Consider the following 17,419-nt stretch of genomic DNA (forward strand, 5'->3'; position numbering starts at 1 on the left):
ACAACACATTAACATTAAACCATGTGACACACATTGTGACATATAAAATGATTAAAGTATGTTTTTGTAAATATTGTTTTCCTTGCTCGACACTTCCTTTAAATTTTAAATTAAAGTATTTTGAAGCTTTCTGTAATTTCTTTTTTTAACCATTTTAATTGTGAATATATGCACACAATTTATGCTGTGAAATATATGCATTGTTTAATTGTGATATCTTATTTTCACTTCGTATAGTGTGATTAGATATTATTTTAGCTGAAAAAAGGGTCCAGGGAAAGTAAGGAAAATCCAGTATTCCACAGTGTAACAATTGGCTGAAAATATAAAATTTCTTTCAGTCTCTCGAATCCGAAACCGAATCCGAAACTGAATCCGAAACCGAATCCGAAACCGAGTCTAACTTCAGCAACATAAATTTGTTTAACATTATTTTACTAGCTTAACTATAGAGGGCGTACTATCCCGGCGTGCATTCCGATCAGGTGACAAACTAGCTGATTTGAAATGTTTTCTGCTGAGTAGGACACGACTCCGAAACGATATATTCCCAAGTATAGTTCTATCCGCAATTCAGAAACTTGCGTTTTCAAGAAACCACCTCTTGAAGAAAAGTGAGGTATCTCTGGTAAGATGTAAATTTCGTTATCTTGTTGCCCGGTTATCGTTATGCCATGGTAACCGGATTGGTATTGGCATTGGCAATGACAATGCATTTGCCCAGATCTCAACAGGAAACATTGAAGCCGATCCGTAGCCCGCATCTCTCCCCGCGCCCCCCGGCGATTTTTGGTGGTTGGCAAAGGTTCGGAAAAGGCCACCTCAGGCTTTCCCCACCACCTTAAATCGCCGGGGAAAGTTGTACTAGGCTACGGAACTGCATGACACAGCGAGTGCCGCCACCCAAATAATAAATGGAAAATATTTTGACATTTGACGTCAAGAACAAACTGTCTGCTATTCTTGAAGCATGGCCATGATTTTGAATATAAACACCTGGGATCCTGCATGATATAAAACTACCATCGATCGGATATGACACAAATCTTCAGGCGTTAATGGTGGGTCATGGGTGCAGTACTGTACTGTCTGTCACAAATAACTAATACATTCATAGAACCGCAGGATGATTGATAGACACCCCTAGAATTTATGATAGAATATAAAATTCACGGTGCACTGCCGACTGTACATTGTGGAGAATGTTGCAGAGGCCAGCACTTTGTGCACAGGTAGTTTGTCACTAAAGGTCTTTCCAAATGCAGTACATACATATACTCCTTGTTGCCAGTAATTCACACATATTCAAAAAGGAAACTGACTCATCAAACATTACTCACCAAGTTTACACAAGCATTTTACAGTAAATCCTTCTGTTCATTTGCAGGACATTATTTGGAGTGGCTGACAGAACTAGCCATGGCGAGTAAGCGTATCTCTCAGGAAACCTTTGATGATGCAGTCCAAGAAAATGTTGAGGAGTTCTGCATGGAACCAGATGAGGCCCTGGAAGATGCCATCAAGCAGTTTGAGTCTCAGGGCATTGACCTCAGCAACATCATCAAGAGTGTTAGACTAGGTGGTGATGGAGATGGGAGGGAGAGAAACATGCGATCCTTGTTGCTATGGAGAAGCTGAATGATCTTCTTGAAGAGGATGGGGAGGAGTCAGAGGTCACGGAATGTCTGAACAAGTTCAGAGCAGAGTGTGACATGGACTTTTCTCATCGTAGTCTAGCTGCCACCAAACAGGCATACCCAATGTTGTACAAACTGTACGTGAAGTTCAAAGACAATCCTGATGTACTCTACCAAGTTATTCTTTCCATGGCTGCGTTCTTCAATGGTCAGCCTGATGTCATTGACCAGAAGGGTATTGAACTGCTATACTCTCTACTCAAGGACCACGCGGAGTCCCCAAAACTCTCACAGGTGCTCATCAAGACTATACGTATCACGTGCTTCATGCACGAAAACAATCGTCAGGCTTATGTCAAAGAGGGATTGATAGCTTCGCTGATTCAAGTCCTTCAAACCCACAAAAAGTGCAGTGGAGTGGTCAAGGAGGCGTGTCAGGGCTTACGGATACTCACTGCCGATGATGACGTACGTGTCGCATTTGGTCATGCCCATGAACATGCTAAAATGATTGTCGAGGAGGGTGCACTAAAAACGCTGTTGGGAATAATGGCAGGTAGGAACTACAGTCTTGTCAGGTGAAACGTACATTCACAGTGTAAGAAGACAGTGATTCTATCCTTCACAATTTGGTCGTTTTAATGTCATATATCTATGTGTAATGGAACCAGGTAGCCAGTGTTTGTAGAGTAATATCAGTTTGGTGGTTTGAAGTGAGCTGAATGTGTTGAGTATATCAGCAGTGATAAGAAGAGAGCTTTGGAATGACCAAGAGTAGCACAGCTATAATTTACAAGACTCTAACAGCTAAGCCATGGAGTCATTGACTCCATTTGGTAGTTACCCCAAGACATGCTATTTAGTCTTTCTTACCAGTACTCTAGGTTCAAATGTTCATTCATGCATTCATTTTTTACTGTTTTTTTCAAAGTTTTATAGTGTCAATTTCACATATGCAAAATAGTAGAGAAAATGAGTTGTTGATTGCATATGCTGATATTGCAAATTATTAGCCCCGGATGAGTCCAGGCTCCATGGAACAAAATATTGAAACCATTATTATAATTACCTTTTCATTTCCATTTTGAATTATACAGATGTGATCATCTTATTGAACAGTGATTTCAATGACATTTAAGTGTGAGAGGTTTCAGTGTCATTTTTCTCTGTTTTGTTGGATTCTTCAGAGCACACAGGTGATGTGGCAACCATGAGTGAGCTGTGCGCCACTCTGAGTCGACTGGCCGTCAGAAATGAATTCTGTCAGGAAATTGTTGATCTGGGAGGTCTAAAGCTGGTGCTACAAGCTCTGGTAGAAAATATGGAGCAGCAGGTACTGCCTCTACTGTGTTGAAAATAAACCTAGCAAAGCAATATGTAGCATAAAATACCCTGTTTGATTACATTGATATTCGGTTTATTATAGAATATGTACCTTTGATGACACCATTTAAATTTAATAATTGTTAAAAATTTAACAGCCCATCTTTTCTAAATTGAAATATTCTGTGTAGTGGCCAAGATACTTTGTCTTATGAATGGCAAAAAATGAAGAAAGATGATTAGATTTCAAGAATGTGCCCATCATCCTCCTCCATGAAAGCGATATTGTATAGACAGTGATGTACCTTTGCGATATAGTTGGCCCAAAGAGCGCCCCCAACCACAGGTAATTGCTTCACCAGTTCTGGCATGACGTCACAGATAGAAATGTCTTGTACCTTCACTCCGATATTATAGGTTATTGTGAAGCAAGTGTTTGCTGTACTAAAAGCTATAGCTGGAAACGATAATGTGAAGGTGGCCATCGTTGAAGCTGGTGGCATTTCAGCCATGCTAAATGCTATGAACTTACAGCAGTCCCAGCCTCAGGTAAGCTTTATGTTGTGCTTTGCAAGTATGGGCACCAGGTGTGTGCCCAGGACGTGTGCCTTACAGCAAGATTTAGGCAGAAGATTGATGATGATATCTTGGATAAAAATATCAACTGTCAAACCAGTGTCGTAGTATTTCTCGACGCACTTCAAGTTATATTCTCTTATCTTGGAGCCAATGATCTGCCATCACGCTTGAGGCCATGCGTGTCATATTTCTCTTCATCTCCCTATAGGTTTGTGAAAATGGCTGTGCAGCAATGGCTGCCATATCCCTGAGGAACCCTGGGAACTGCAAGGTCATCATGGAATCAGGTGGAGCAGCAGTCATCATTCAAGTCATGAAGATCCACAAGGATGAAAGCAAAGTGCAAGTAAGGGTCAAAGGTCATCGTATTTCAGTTTTGAGTTGGTCAGTTACTGTCAGATGTACTGGAAGATCATTCCAAGCTTATTACCATGCATATAGGTACACCAGAAAGATGAGTGCTATGGCTTGAAAACCCCATGACAACTACAATGGTATAGCATATTCCAATAAGCAGCAAATTACTTCATGTATTCTCATCTTGCAAGGCAATGCTGGCAACAGTTACCATCATGTTACAAATTCCCGCTAATATGCATCCGATGTCTGCATAAATTTTTCATGATTTTGTAAATTATAAAGGAGTTAATTTTTTTAATGTTTAACAGCAAAGTTGTCCAATAACATCCCAGGTAATTATTCAGATACTGACCCTGTGTTGGTTTTTGTTCACATATCGGTGGATTATTACACAGTGTAGTCTAAAAATAATCATTGGTATTGACAATTTGTCATGTCATGATCCCTACATGATCTCATGCATATCCTAGCATGTTTGCTGGTGTATAAATCCATTTGTTCAATTCAAATTTCCAGGAAAAGCCTTTTATATTAATTAATTCTGTCCTGAATTGTCTATATGACATATTTTTATGTGAAAAAAAATCAAAATTATCTCACAACATAACATTGCATTTATAGTGTTCTTAAATAAAAATTAAAGTTACCAGTAAATGGCATGCCAAAGTTCAGATGGGATATTTGACCTCATAGCAATTATAACAGGCACTGGATTAGATCAACCTACACACGTATGTATCCATACACTGGCAGCATGGAGGCACACAGCAGGTGAAATGTGATGAAAACTAGATTCCATATGACAAATGCCAGATGTCTTTGTCCAGAAATTTTAACACATATGATATCGTTCCCTGTGCCAAGATAAAGAACTTTCTCAGATCAGCATGAAAAGCAGCAAAATTAGCGATAAAGAAAATTAGAATTAGAAACCTATTGTCCATGTAACAGAAAATTGTCTTTCTGTCACTCACAGTAAAGTACATACAATAAAATATGAAAAACTTAAAACAGAAGACAATAGACTCATTACAGAGACACTGCTGATCAACAGAACATGAAAGTTGTTTGAAGGATAATAGTGGTTAAAAACTTCAAAAATGAGTTCAAGTCATTTTATAGAGTTTAAAATATATATTACTAATTGTATGAGTCATGGGATGAGTGTTTGCTACATGCCGTTTGAGATTTTGAATTCTGTACACAGTTGTACACAGTTTAAACACTTGCAAATCCAGGGAAATTTAATATGGAAGATGTTTAGTGTGGAAAGCATGGAATATTGGTGAATGATAAGAAATATAGAAGTTAAAATATGGACTCGCAGTCCCATGTGGGGAAATCAAGTTTCAGAAACCACATTCAGAAACAACTTTTGGCCTTGTGTCTGCTGCTACTGCTAAAACATCTGTTCCTGTGATAATGTGCTTTCCGTAGAACAAAAAAAAATTCCTTCCAGCATACACCATTGTCCAGTTGCCTTGTTTGTATTCAGAACTGAGCATAGATTTGTGCTTTACCTGGCAATGAAGTTCAGCTACATATATGCTGATCAAACTGATGGCAATGCTTCATATATATTAATGAACTCAGAAAATCACATGTTTTTGCCAAACAATACACCAAACTACACACCACAATTTCTTTACCTTCATCATTTTTGTTCACACAGAAACAAGCCTGTATGGCAGTGCGCAGTTTAGTTGTTAGGACAAAGGAGTACATTGAGCCATTCCTGGAACTCGGCGCAGAGTCTCTCATCAACCAGGCAAGGGCCCGGCATCACAAAATGCTAGATGACGAGGCCAAGGCAGCTCTCCGAGATCTAGGATGTAAAGTAGAACTCCGAGAACTTTGGAAAGGCGAGAAGACTCCGATGACGTTAGCATAGCAACACTGTTTCTTATTGGTTCCCATGGGAACAGGATGTTTGTAAAGTCTGCATGTGATAGAAACCATTTCTGTACTTTTGAGCAGTCAAGATTTAGATATTCGCACATTTAATAATTTAAAGAAATGTCTTCCGAGAAAAAAGGATCATCGTTTTGTATAAGATGTACATTTATGTTCCATAATGTTTGCCTTTTTGTACCAGTTTTGTTTTGTAACTTATATTGCTTTGCAATTTTTATCAAAAATAAAATCCTCTTACAAAATATCGTGAATGCATGTAATGTTTCATTATATACTGATGACAAGACCACTGCATATTTTTGTTAAAATTTACTTTATTTTCTCTTGTAGGGAAAAGGTGGGTTGTGCAAACAGCAAATATACAGGGAATATATATGCCGATCAACCTCTTGATTGTTATTTTCAATAACATTGCAACCTCTTAAAAGCTAGATTATGCTGCACCCTCTTACCACTGTAAAGTGGTTGAACTCAACTGTACCGGTATTGGTTGGATCCATACAAAATATGACGGATGTAATGGTTAAAACCCCTCTTTCAAAACATGATATGCAAATGGATTGCCAATTATCGAGTCTGATGTGTTACAAACAGATATTGCTTCATGAAATCTAGCATGTAGCCGTGGTTTAAGCTATCATTTCATGAAGTCAGGAAAATCTGTGTGTACATAGCCATGGATGCACTTAATGATAATTCAACTATCTTACTTATTTTATCACAGAAGGTGGTAAAAGATCTAATGATTTTGATCATTATGAAAGCAAAAATTTAAAGGGGAGACTAAGAGCTGTGCAGCGACGGCTTTTTTAATATACTACACAATAAAGTAGGTCAAACTCTGGACTGCAAATGGACCACGGTACAAACAAAATCATGTGTGCAAATGCTTGTATTTCCACACGGTTTTGTATGTGGATTTTGTTTCTACCGCCATCACGTGATCTTTTTTGGTATACTTAGTCTGCAGAACACAAAACACATCCTTTTCATTCCAGAGAAGATCCATTGGATGCTGCAGTACCGTTATCTCTCCACAGAGGATGACTTTCTAATTATTGATTTTCAAAATGTGCTTTCCTTGAACATTGCCTGTTAAGTTTGATTATTCTGTTGGTGGGAATTCTTAACATGGAAATATCTATTGGTACAAATCAAGCAGTTGTTTGGGTAGTTTCTACCACATGTATATATGACAACTTGTGCTCGACTCTTCTCACATTATAAGAACTAACCTACTGGAGCCATTAAACAATATTGAAATGACCTATGCATACATCAATTAATATTCAAACACCATGAAATTATGTAAAATCCTGTACATTTCAATGTTGCTGTGACTACATGTCACAGTTGAAGTTTGCGTTTTCATACTGTATCCTGTCATAGAGTGCTTTCATCACAAAGTCTCAGTTAGAGCAACCTAAATGTTCAGAATATGACATTTCTGTTAGTAGTTGGCTCACACTTTAATCAGGGTCATTTTTGTGACAATTGTCAACCTAACATCGTACTCCAACTTGTGACGGTGGCAGGGTTAGACTGAAAGACTCACCTATGTGAGGGCGCTCTGGTGTTCGACAACTTGTGACCCTACACTACTGTAGGATCAGCGGCCGCGGAGCACCTGCACACATCTGAATCTTTCAGTCTTTGGCAGGGTGAATGCCATAGATTTTTGTAAATACACGGACAATATTCAAATGGTGACTACACTGTAAAATTCTTAGTAGCTGCATTGCCTTGATTTGGGAAACTTCATGTGGCATCCCTCAGAGAATGCCCCTGAATTCACATGTGGGTCATACAATGCATCTGTGGTGGTTGTTTACATCATATGTTATAGAATCATTCAGGAATGAAAATTGATATGTGACAGAGAGAGACTGCAGCTATTGATTTTGATGTGACTTCAAACGGACATTTTTTCAGAAATATGTTTTCATGATGGTAACGCTTTTAATCTGTGTATTTGTTTTGGTCTTCAGTTCTTAGGCATGCAGATACCAAAAACTCAAAGAAAATTTGGGTCAGTTATATGTGAAGTGGAAAAATAAAAGCACTAGGCAACCACTAGGTGCTGTGGATAATTGAAACATGTTTGATGAATTTAGAGGGGATTAGCTTTGATTTGATTATCATGTGCAAATTTGAAATATGTGTCCATGGTTACGTAGTTCACACCATGTACTGATTGATACCCAATCACCATTCACACTTTGTTTTGAGATGTTTTGTTGTTCAAATTCCTGTTGACAATTTCAACTTCCAAAGCTGATTTAAGTAGTTTATTGCATGGGGCAAATTCATATCATAATTCTCTTGATGGATTTTCACTGATGCAAACTTTTATTTAGGTGAGAAGGGTTTGAGCTGAGCAAAATGAGTTCTTTTTATTATGCACATGTATTCAGTATCCACATTGCCTGCATCTATCAAAGTGTATTGTACAACCAAAGTTCCATTTTGAAGATATAACCTGCAAACTCTGTCCTAAAAAGCTAGAATGTGAATTTTTGTTCCACAATTGTATTGTTAGAAAAATAATGGTAATTGAAAATCATTTAATAGAAATACATTGACTGACTGAATTTCTACTGTCTATGATTAGACTGGTATGGATACACTGTGAAATGTCGTGGAATTGTTTCAAATCTTCATTCCATATATGGCATGTTTACTGTATGGATCAAACACGTCATATTGTTATCAGTTTTCCTTTAAACAAAATACGTGCAATTAATTAGGGCACTGGTAAATATTTCATGTTAAATATTTGTCATCTAAAATGTGAGTATGCCTAGATAGGCATCAGCCAAGATACTCGTCTGTCAGTTTTGCATCAAATGCTCCAACATCCTCATTACTTTAAATTTTCAATTGAAAATATAACAATATGCATATTTGAGAGTGGTACCTGATGTTTCCCCTTCACTGGAAAACCATGGTACAAGCCCATTGGTTTTCATGGACAAGCAGGACCTCTTTATTATTATTATTATTACCTTTATTTCAGGCCATCGGCCCATACCAAGAAAAACATTAAAATGTAGGCATTACAGCGAGAAATAAATTTCATAAAAGAATAAAAAAACTACTGAAAATACTAATACAATACATTCCTACAATGCTGCCAGAAAGTTGAATTAAAGTAAAAATCAGAATTAACACAACTGTATATTACATAATTCTTGCTTTCTGTTAATCTTTTGCAAAAGTTAAATAGTAACTTTCGTTGCAATGAAGCGAAATTCAAAATATTTCTTGATACAAAATTTTGACTGATACTCGCATCACGTTTAAGATCAAAAATTATTCGCAATGCATTATGATAAGCCACTTTTAGAGTTGACATCTGTCTAGCACTGTAGTTACACCAAACATTAAGACAATACATACTATATAAAAAGCTTCTAAAAAGGGTACATTTCACAATCTGTGAACAGCAGCTAAAATTGCGCGCAATCCAATTAGCTCTAGCATAAACACATCGAAGTTGCCTGTGCATATCAGCGTTGTCTTCCCCGACGAAGAAGAAACAATATATCCAAGATATTTTTTAGTGTTAACAAATTTAAGAGATTTTCCATATAAAAATACGATAGGAATTCTGTTAGGTTTCCAAGACCTCGGGAAAATAGCCATACATTCTGTTTTAGTGGGATGAAAAACAATATCATGCTTGTCCCCATAGTGTTCACATATGTTAATTAATTTTTGTAATGCTTTTGCCGAGGGGCAAATCAAAACTAAGTCATCTGCATAAAATAGGTGATTAACAACTGTGTTTACCAAACAGCATCCAACACAGGCTGATTGTAGCTTTGTACTTAGATCGTCTACATACACAGCAAAGAGCATAGGTGAGAGATTGCTGCCTTGCCGTACGCCATTAATAACACTGAATGCGTTTGACAAAGCAGACGCCCATCGTACAAAAAATAACTGATTTGAATACCAATACTGTAAAATACGGACTATAAACAATGGTATACGCCTATTTATCAATTTTCTAAACAAAGTCCAGTGATTTACCCTGTCAAATGCCTTAGTAGCATCCATGAAGCACAAAAAATATGGGTGTATTATGTCTCGTTTACTTTATAAGTAAACGGGGTGAAATGGTTGAGGAGATGCCTGCATATTTCTGTTGGCAATATCCAATCACCTGAATCCAAGGTACTTGTTAAGGAACACTTTGTAAGCCGATGAGTTCATAAATCCTATGAACATCAGCAGCAGAGCATAGATTGTCATAATGGTGATCATCATGTGCTGTCTGAACCAGGTGATAATCCTTGATGACTGACTTCGCACCCTGCACATGAAAAAAAACAAAGAGATACAAAAACACTGAGTGTGTGGACTTATAAATACAACATGGAGTCCTGGCGGTTGCAGTGCTTCAGGCCCACTGCTGTGACTGCAGTAGAGATGAGAGCTACCAGTGAGTTTGTTCCATGCTACAGGTGCTGATTGTAGTTAAGCATTTGTGATAACTGATGAGAGTGGTACAGTATACATAGCAACAGTTCAACATGACATACATGTAATTGCTGACATAATGCTAACTAGATATTTATGCCATATAATTCCATGCACTGGGGCTTTCTTTGAAACGTTTTCCTTTGTATACCCAGTAGCTTATCGATGGGCAGGCAGTTACCATCATGACAGATATTGTTATCAAATGTGTGTCTTCATTAGGGCATGGAAGTTGTCGGTTAAAAGTGCTAGTTGTGATGTTTAGTTGGATGAGTTGAGATATCTGTGACAGCTGAAGTCATGTTGATGAGATATGCTTGTACAGAATACTGTGGTTAGTTCTGGGCAGGAATGGTTATGAGTATTTGGTATTTAGGGTCTGGGTATAAATGATAACAAAAAGTAGCTTACCGTGGAGGAGTTTTACTGGCAAATACAAGGAGATATTTCACCCTGATAACCTGGTTGTTTGTGACTACATAATACTTTTCTGGAACATCACCTCCTAGACTGGATGGTGCCTGAGCTCTAGAACGATTAACGTTGCTTTCCTTGTCTGCATGATCAGAAGACAGTGAGATTATTTGAGAATTAGTGAGATTATTTGAGAATGAACATCAAAACAAAGACAGCCTCAATGCATTGTTTTTGCTTTACCGGTACTGTAAAATAATTAATTTTCATGGATATCTATTGTGCTATTTTCACATTTGGGATATTTTCACCAGGATTTACTTTATTCATTCATTTGCCAATACAGCAGAAATATGTGCAACTATTTAACAGTTCTCTTTCATAGAGATTCAACAAGTAATGCAAGCAAATACAAATCCTACGTGTTGTTTAATGACTCCACCATAAACAAATGTATTCAGCAAACAGAAGCTACATTTGAGATATACCTGTACTCTGTGATTTTGCAACCTGGTATTTCCAAATAATCTTCCGCCAATCATAAGAAATTGTTTGATATTACATTTTAGGGCATGGTATGTTGTAAAACAAAGTTATAAGTCCATGGTGGTCATTGCAGATGGTCTAACATCTTACATGACATTATGGCTCAAACCATACGACTGGGGTGAGCAACTTGAGTGATCTTAGATCTGTTGGATTTGGAGGTCCACCATTTTGGCATACAAGTGAAAACAAAGGCTACTTTACAATCACAAAGCCTATAACTGCAGAATGGTTTCAGGACCACTGGGTTATTTTGTTGTTGGTGCAAAATGAATTTGTAAAATGAATTAGCTCTGAGAACCGTTAGAAGATAAATAAGGACTTGATGTGTTAAATTCCTTGTGAAAAGCTTCACCACACCTTTTTTGAATGGTTTGGTTGGTTTGGTCAGCCTCACATGAAGGGCGAACAGGGATGAGGGGTTAGTCAATGTACATACCTTTCACTGTGCACTTGACAGAAGGGTGGTCAACCATCTCACAGACAGCAACACAGCTGAGTGTTCCCCCAACCTGACTTCTATCCCACCCTCCCCCAGCAGGAGCATACGGCATGGTGACACACAGGTCACTGGAAAGATAGGTACCCTCTCCAAACAAGGAATTCTGAAAATAGCGACAGATAATTTGACAGATATTACATTGGAACAAAACATTCACAAGACTTTATGCGGTTTCCTTTATGACACTTTCAAAGGTTGTGAAATTTTAGATGTGTGAACAATATCAAATATTGCATCACATAGCCACATCTTTGTGAATGCTTGCATTCAAAGTCAAAACTAAAATACGATTGCTTTAAACAATTCTGCAATACACTTGAAAACATTGTATTTTATTGTTTGCTTCTGGAATAATTGTGAAACCATGCAGAACAAATATGCTCAATCACACAGCACCACACTCTTCTGAAATGTGACAGTTCTTTACTTGTACATGATTTAGAGTTGGAAAGTATCGACATACACGTAATATTTTGCAATAAAAAATGGACAAACTTTGGTTCCAAAGATGATTTTACTTCTAGTATCTTGAACGATTACAAAGTACCAGGCATTTCCTTCAGAATGATGTCACATTCATCTGATTTCGATGGCAAAAGTTCAAGACATGGAGATACATAAACTGTAACCTTCCTCTTACAGTACATGCATGGTTTGATGTGGTTGAGTATGGAAGATCTCTGTACTGAATTTAGTATCATTGGAATTGAGATGTGTACAAAATCTGACTAGGGCTTACTTTGTTCATGTGGGCGTGAAGACCATTGTGAAGAATGGAGTGAAAGTTTTCAAGTCGGCTGCCATGGTAGGCGTAGAGAAGATCCCTGGAGTCACGAACTTCCTGGAACTTGGCCTCACTGTTCTCACTTGGGACAACTTCAAATATGTGAGTGGGTTCAAGTTCATAGCTGGGAGCTCCTGTCAATGCTTTGATTTCTTCAAACTGTGAGGAGATATATTCAGAAAGATACACTTTGAATAAAGATTTCGTTCGATACTATATTTTGGTATACATGGATCTTGTTTCCGGTGAGGAATTTTGTGGCTATTTGCCTTTGATACATTAAATCTCCTTGAATACAGCACTTTGGTTTTTCCAACATTACAGAACAAAACGTTGAACAAAAATGTTTGTTTCTAGATTTCATATTGTTTAGCAAAGAATCAAATGAAATTTTGGCTGTAACTTTGTGAGTGTTTTTCTTGAAAATGAACAATATGTTTACCATATTTGTTCGAGGAATTAATTTTCAGTTCAGATGTCTATTAATGAAATCTCTTTGGTCTGCTTTTCACCAGATGTTGATCATAAAACAGTTTGGAAAAAGTAAATAACAAAAATGATCAAAAACAAACTTTATGGAACTTCATGTACATGTATTTTCAATTCATTAAGAAATTTACACAAATCTGGTATAAAATAGGAGCATTTCTTTGACCTAAGCCACAGTGTTACCAGTATTTAATGAAATATGCAAATTCTGAATGATAAAAATTACACCCTGTGATACACCATCTGTCATTTTCCCAAAATACAAATCCCGCTATTGTCTCTCTGACGTGACCTGCTCTTCTAAAATAACTTGAAATGGTCTAAAATTCAATGCATGCAGCAACGTAAGAGCAAAGCTGGTCAGTTCTGTTAAAAAATTACAGGCTGGTACCACATAGAAGAGTGAAAATTTCAGGCTGTAATTTGATTTAGTGATGAGCTTTTGGAGTTGAAAATTTCCATGTAATACAGGAAGCCTTTTAAGTTCTATTAAATAGCATAACTGAAAAGATACCGTCTACAGTAGCAGCACTGGTTTGTTTTGGTTTTGGCTACCGGAAGAAAGAATGTGATTCGGTCAAAGTATTTGGTGTAAAACTAATAAAGCTAAAGTGATGTAACTTTTGCCAATTGTTTTATTTTTAGTATGTATGTTCTGTATCGCTGAAATCTACATCTGATTCTGAGTTGTGAAATGTAGCTGTTAATGACATGGGTTGATTTTGTCACCCATAACAATGATTGCTATACCTATGCTGAAAGTGTTTACAAGTTCACAATACTGGGTACTTCTTTAACACACTGCTGGGAGGGAAAACAGATGTTTACAAGGAAGCATATGGTATCATACTCATTTGAAAATCGAAACAAAAAAGGATAATTTCATGCATGATGCTCCTGTGAAATTTCATTTTTCTTGTGCTATAGTGAGCTTGCAGTGGTACAATATCATATCTCACCATAAAAATCCTACAAATTTTGTTTATGTGGTGAGATTACACAGCAAAAAGTATTATGTTGACCTTCAGAGAACTTAGAAGTGCTGTCAGTATCTGGCTGTTAAAATACAAACACATTTATTGACACTGCTATTATTAATTTTTGGTAACAGTGAGCATGTACATGTATGTTCATGGCTATGCTAGATCCCTGGGATTGAGAAATTTCCCCTTCTATGAACAGACTAACAAAATGGATGCTATGACATAAAAAATGTCAAATAATGAAAAATTATAGCTACTGGGATCATGTTCACTTCATTTCTCATCAAGTCTCAGTAGCTTGTCTTTGTACATATCCTGCTCTGTATTTACTATAATGACAATTCTGAAAATAGTATTGTGCTGGTATATTGCACATACGTATGAGGCAATAACATGTTGGATTTATTTGCATAACAATAAGAAACAACAACAAAAAATAATCAGATTACAATGTAATTTAAATTTCTGTTTTAGTAATGTTATAATTACAAGTGTACACGATGGTGTCAAAACATTCTGGACTCTTTTAGGAAATGCAGAAATTTCAAGAAATTTCAGTATGTTGGCCCAGTAACTAATATGTGTTAGATTTTAACAGAGAAAACTTTAGATTGGGATTAGAGTAGACAGATATTCTGACTCTCAAACTTTTACTCAATTTATTCTTGATTTGGTAAGAAAATGGTTGAAAATTTCATGGGGAAAGTTTGAGCAAAAGTCTTTCACTTTTGAGGTGTATACTACCTTAAAGTGCACTCAGCATAAATTTTACTAAAGTGGGCTTTTAAGTTTAATACAAACACATTTTACACTGGCTTAGGTTCTCTGTTTACAGCCATGCAAAGTGAATTTGAAGGATACACAAAAATAAAAAATACCATTGAAAAATCAAAGCATTAAGGCCCTAGCTTGCAGATGTGACATTTTTTACTTTCTCAGCTCATTTCACAACTTAAACCTATAAAATCAACGGTTCTATAACAGTGAATGATACATGTCAAATGTTAAAAAGTTCTGACAGGAAATGTCGTATTGACTGAATTATTTTTTGTGATAGCACCTTTGATAAATTAAATTTGTATCACAAAGAGAAAGCATTTCCAAATCACTGACTTCTGACTACCAATAGCCAAATAATTATAACGTAACATTGTAGTGAGAAAAAGCATTTGAAGCATTTGGCAAAGGGTAATTATTTGAAGGGTTGGTTTCTTTTCTCATCATATTTTTCCTTTTCATTTGCATGTAAGCCACAAGGGTAACAACATTGAAAAAGCCTTGGTCCACATGGTGAATTGATGTTGGAGAGGGTGTAACCATAGAGTAGTCCCCTCAATGGACTGGGGCCTCAGCCAGACTTTCTGACTTACCTTTGATTTGCCATGAGATTTCAAGGAAAACGTCCTGGAATTAAACACCCAATCTAACAATTCAAGTGTTTCCCTATTCATACTTGATCTAAGTTCTCTCTTCATATCATTGATAGTGGGCATCTTCCGACAAAGATATTGCTGTGAGTTAACATAAAGAACATATGCTCTCTTTTAGAAACAAGTATGTGATAGTATAACAGTAGGGTATTATATATATATATATATATATATATATATATATATATATATATATATATATATATATATATATATATATATATATATATATATATATATATATATATATATATATATATATATATATATATATTATATTCGACTATGGTTTTTCAGGTTGTCCAGAGTGTTGTCGGTGGAGTGGTTATGATATATTCGTTTATAGGCTGGTTCAAATAGTTTGTACGTATGTAATACCCTAGAAACGAATATATATATATATATATATATATATATATATATATATATATATATATATATATATATATATATATATATATATATATATATATATATATATATATATATATATATATATATATATATATATATATATAAATCAAAGTGTACAGACGTCCTTCAGTGTTGCAGCCAGGACGCGCCCTTGCGACAATGTCCCCAAAATCGAACCCTATGTCCCGCATTCTCACATACTCCGGGTCACCTCGGGCGCTCGCAAGAGTCGACTGTGCACTGTGTTGTGTGTAGTCTCCAAGTAATATGCGATACTGACGATGACCGTTGTTTTGCTTGATTTATTTTGAGGCTTATATTTTCGTATTTTCAGAGCACAGATTAGAGTAGTTAAAACGCTGCACTTCATATTATAACTTGCTTGTAGTCCAAATGAGCTCTGTGATTGGCAGATACGGTATACCAGATGCTACAATTACTTGCCTGAAATTCAGGCATAGTGAAGTGATCCCCGTAGGTTGAATTTTGTTTTGTGAAATTAATTTGTTAAAGTATAATACAAAATTTGATTAAAAACTGATGCACGTTGTCCCCGAATGAGCAAAATGTCCCCAAAAATAAATGGTAGGGGGACAGAGTGTCCCCTGGTTTAAAATTCCTGGCTGCAACACTGGTCCTTGTGAGAAAATAACAATGCTGATGCCAAGAGCAGGGCGGTATGAATAATAACACAAATTACTTCAAGTACAGAGTAAACATTACTTCAAGTAATTTGTGTTATTATTAATATATGAATGTGTGTGTGTGTGTGGTCTATATATATATATATATATATATATATATATATATATATATATATATATATATATATACATACACATATATACACATATATACATACACACATATACATTTAAACAAACATATATATACATATAGATGTGTGTGTCTGTGTGTGTCTCACTGTATTTAAATTTATCTATCATTCATTTTATCTTTCCAATCTCTGTACATAATAGCATTGTCAACTTTTGCTGCCAGAAAAGAAGTGTTTTATTGAAACAAATGTTACGACAGCCATTATACTCCTGCATTGTCCATTTTGAAGAAAACATCAGAATGTACGTAAAAGGTAAAAGTGCAGCGCTGTTGACGACTCACCAAATTTCTGAAATCCTTTTCTCCCTCTGAATTGATAAATGCGGGAGGAAATGGCCTGAGGACAGTGTCATGTCTGTAGTTTTGTGCAGCAGAAATGAACAAACTCAACTGAATGTCTGCGGCTAATGGGTCTTCGTCAAGTTTGCCAAGAACTCTTTCTCGCTCTTCCGACATTTTGGAGGACTGCGTTTGTAGCTTTTTGGGTAACTTGGGTGACAGACTTTCTATGAACCGATAGCCCCATTGAAGCGACCAACTGGTAATGTCTCCGCGTCGAGTTTCATATCAAATATCGGATACGCATCGTTTGTATTACACATCAACTTCCGGGATTCTGCTGCAAGTTGACTGAACCCATAATGCACCGCAAAAATTACATGAATGTTATCGCGACGTATTTCTGAAGCGATCTCGAAAGTGTTAAGTTATTCATTCTT

The 17,419-nt window shown here is 36.4% G+C and overlaps 2 protein-coding genes across 2 annotated transcripts; one reads left to right on the forward strand and one right to left on the reverse strand.

Annotated features, from left to right (window-relative positions):
* Positions 1-485: 485 nt before the first annotated feature.
* Positions 486-5,925, forward strand: LOC139121084 (armadillo repeat-containing protein 6-like). Its single transcript, XM_070685707.1, is given in 7 exon segments — positions 486-628; positions 1,388-1,635; positions 1,638-2,193; positions 2,825-2,970; positions 3,378-3,509; positions 3,748-3,885; positions 5,572-5,925. Coding segments are annotated over 6 exon segments (1,407 nt in total). The 5' UTR covers positions 486-628; positions 1,388-1,419; the 3' UTR covers positions 5,791-5,925.
* A 3,428-nt stretch (positions 5,926-9,353) lies between these two features.
* Positions 9,354-17,332, reverse strand: LOC139121085 (protein mono-ADP-ribosyltransferase PARP16-like). Its single transcript, XM_070685708.1, has 6 exons — positions 16,983-17,332; positions 15,387-15,527; positions 12,500-12,703; positions 11,698-11,863; positions 10,710-10,854; positions 9,354-10,131 (listed from the first exon to the last, which is right to left on the reverse strand). Exons 1-6 carry the CDS (start codon positions 17,154-17,156, stop codon positions 9,978-9,980), a joined length of 984 nt encoding a protein of 327 aa, XP_070541809.1. The 5' UTR covers positions 17,157-17,332; the 3' UTR covers positions 9,354-9,977.
* Between the last annotated feature and the right edge of the window lie 87 nt (positions 17,333-17,419).

This window comes from Ptychodera flava, chromosome 21 (genome assembly GCF_041260155.1).
Source record: "Ptychodera flava strain L36383 chromosome 21, AS_Pfla_20210202, whole genome shotgun sequence".
NCBI lineage: Eukaryota > Metazoa > Hemichordata > Enteropneusta > Ptychoderidae > Ptychodera > Ptychodera flava.

Excerpts from the sequence above, each read along its gene's own strand:
- LOC139121085 (XM_070685708.1), bottom strand. The coding sequence starts at position 17,156 with ATGTCGGAAGAGCGAGAAAGAGTTCTTGGCAAACTTGACGAAGACCCA. Across the intron at positions 15,528-16,982 it reads AAAAGGATTTCAGAAATTTG|CAATATCTTTGTCGGAAGAT; the intron begins GTGAGTCGTCAA and ends GTTAACTCACAG. Across the intron at positions 10,855-11,697 it reads TGTCAAGTGCACAGTGAAAG|ACAAGGAAAGCAACGTTAAT; the intron begins GTATGTACATTG and ends CTGATCATGCAG.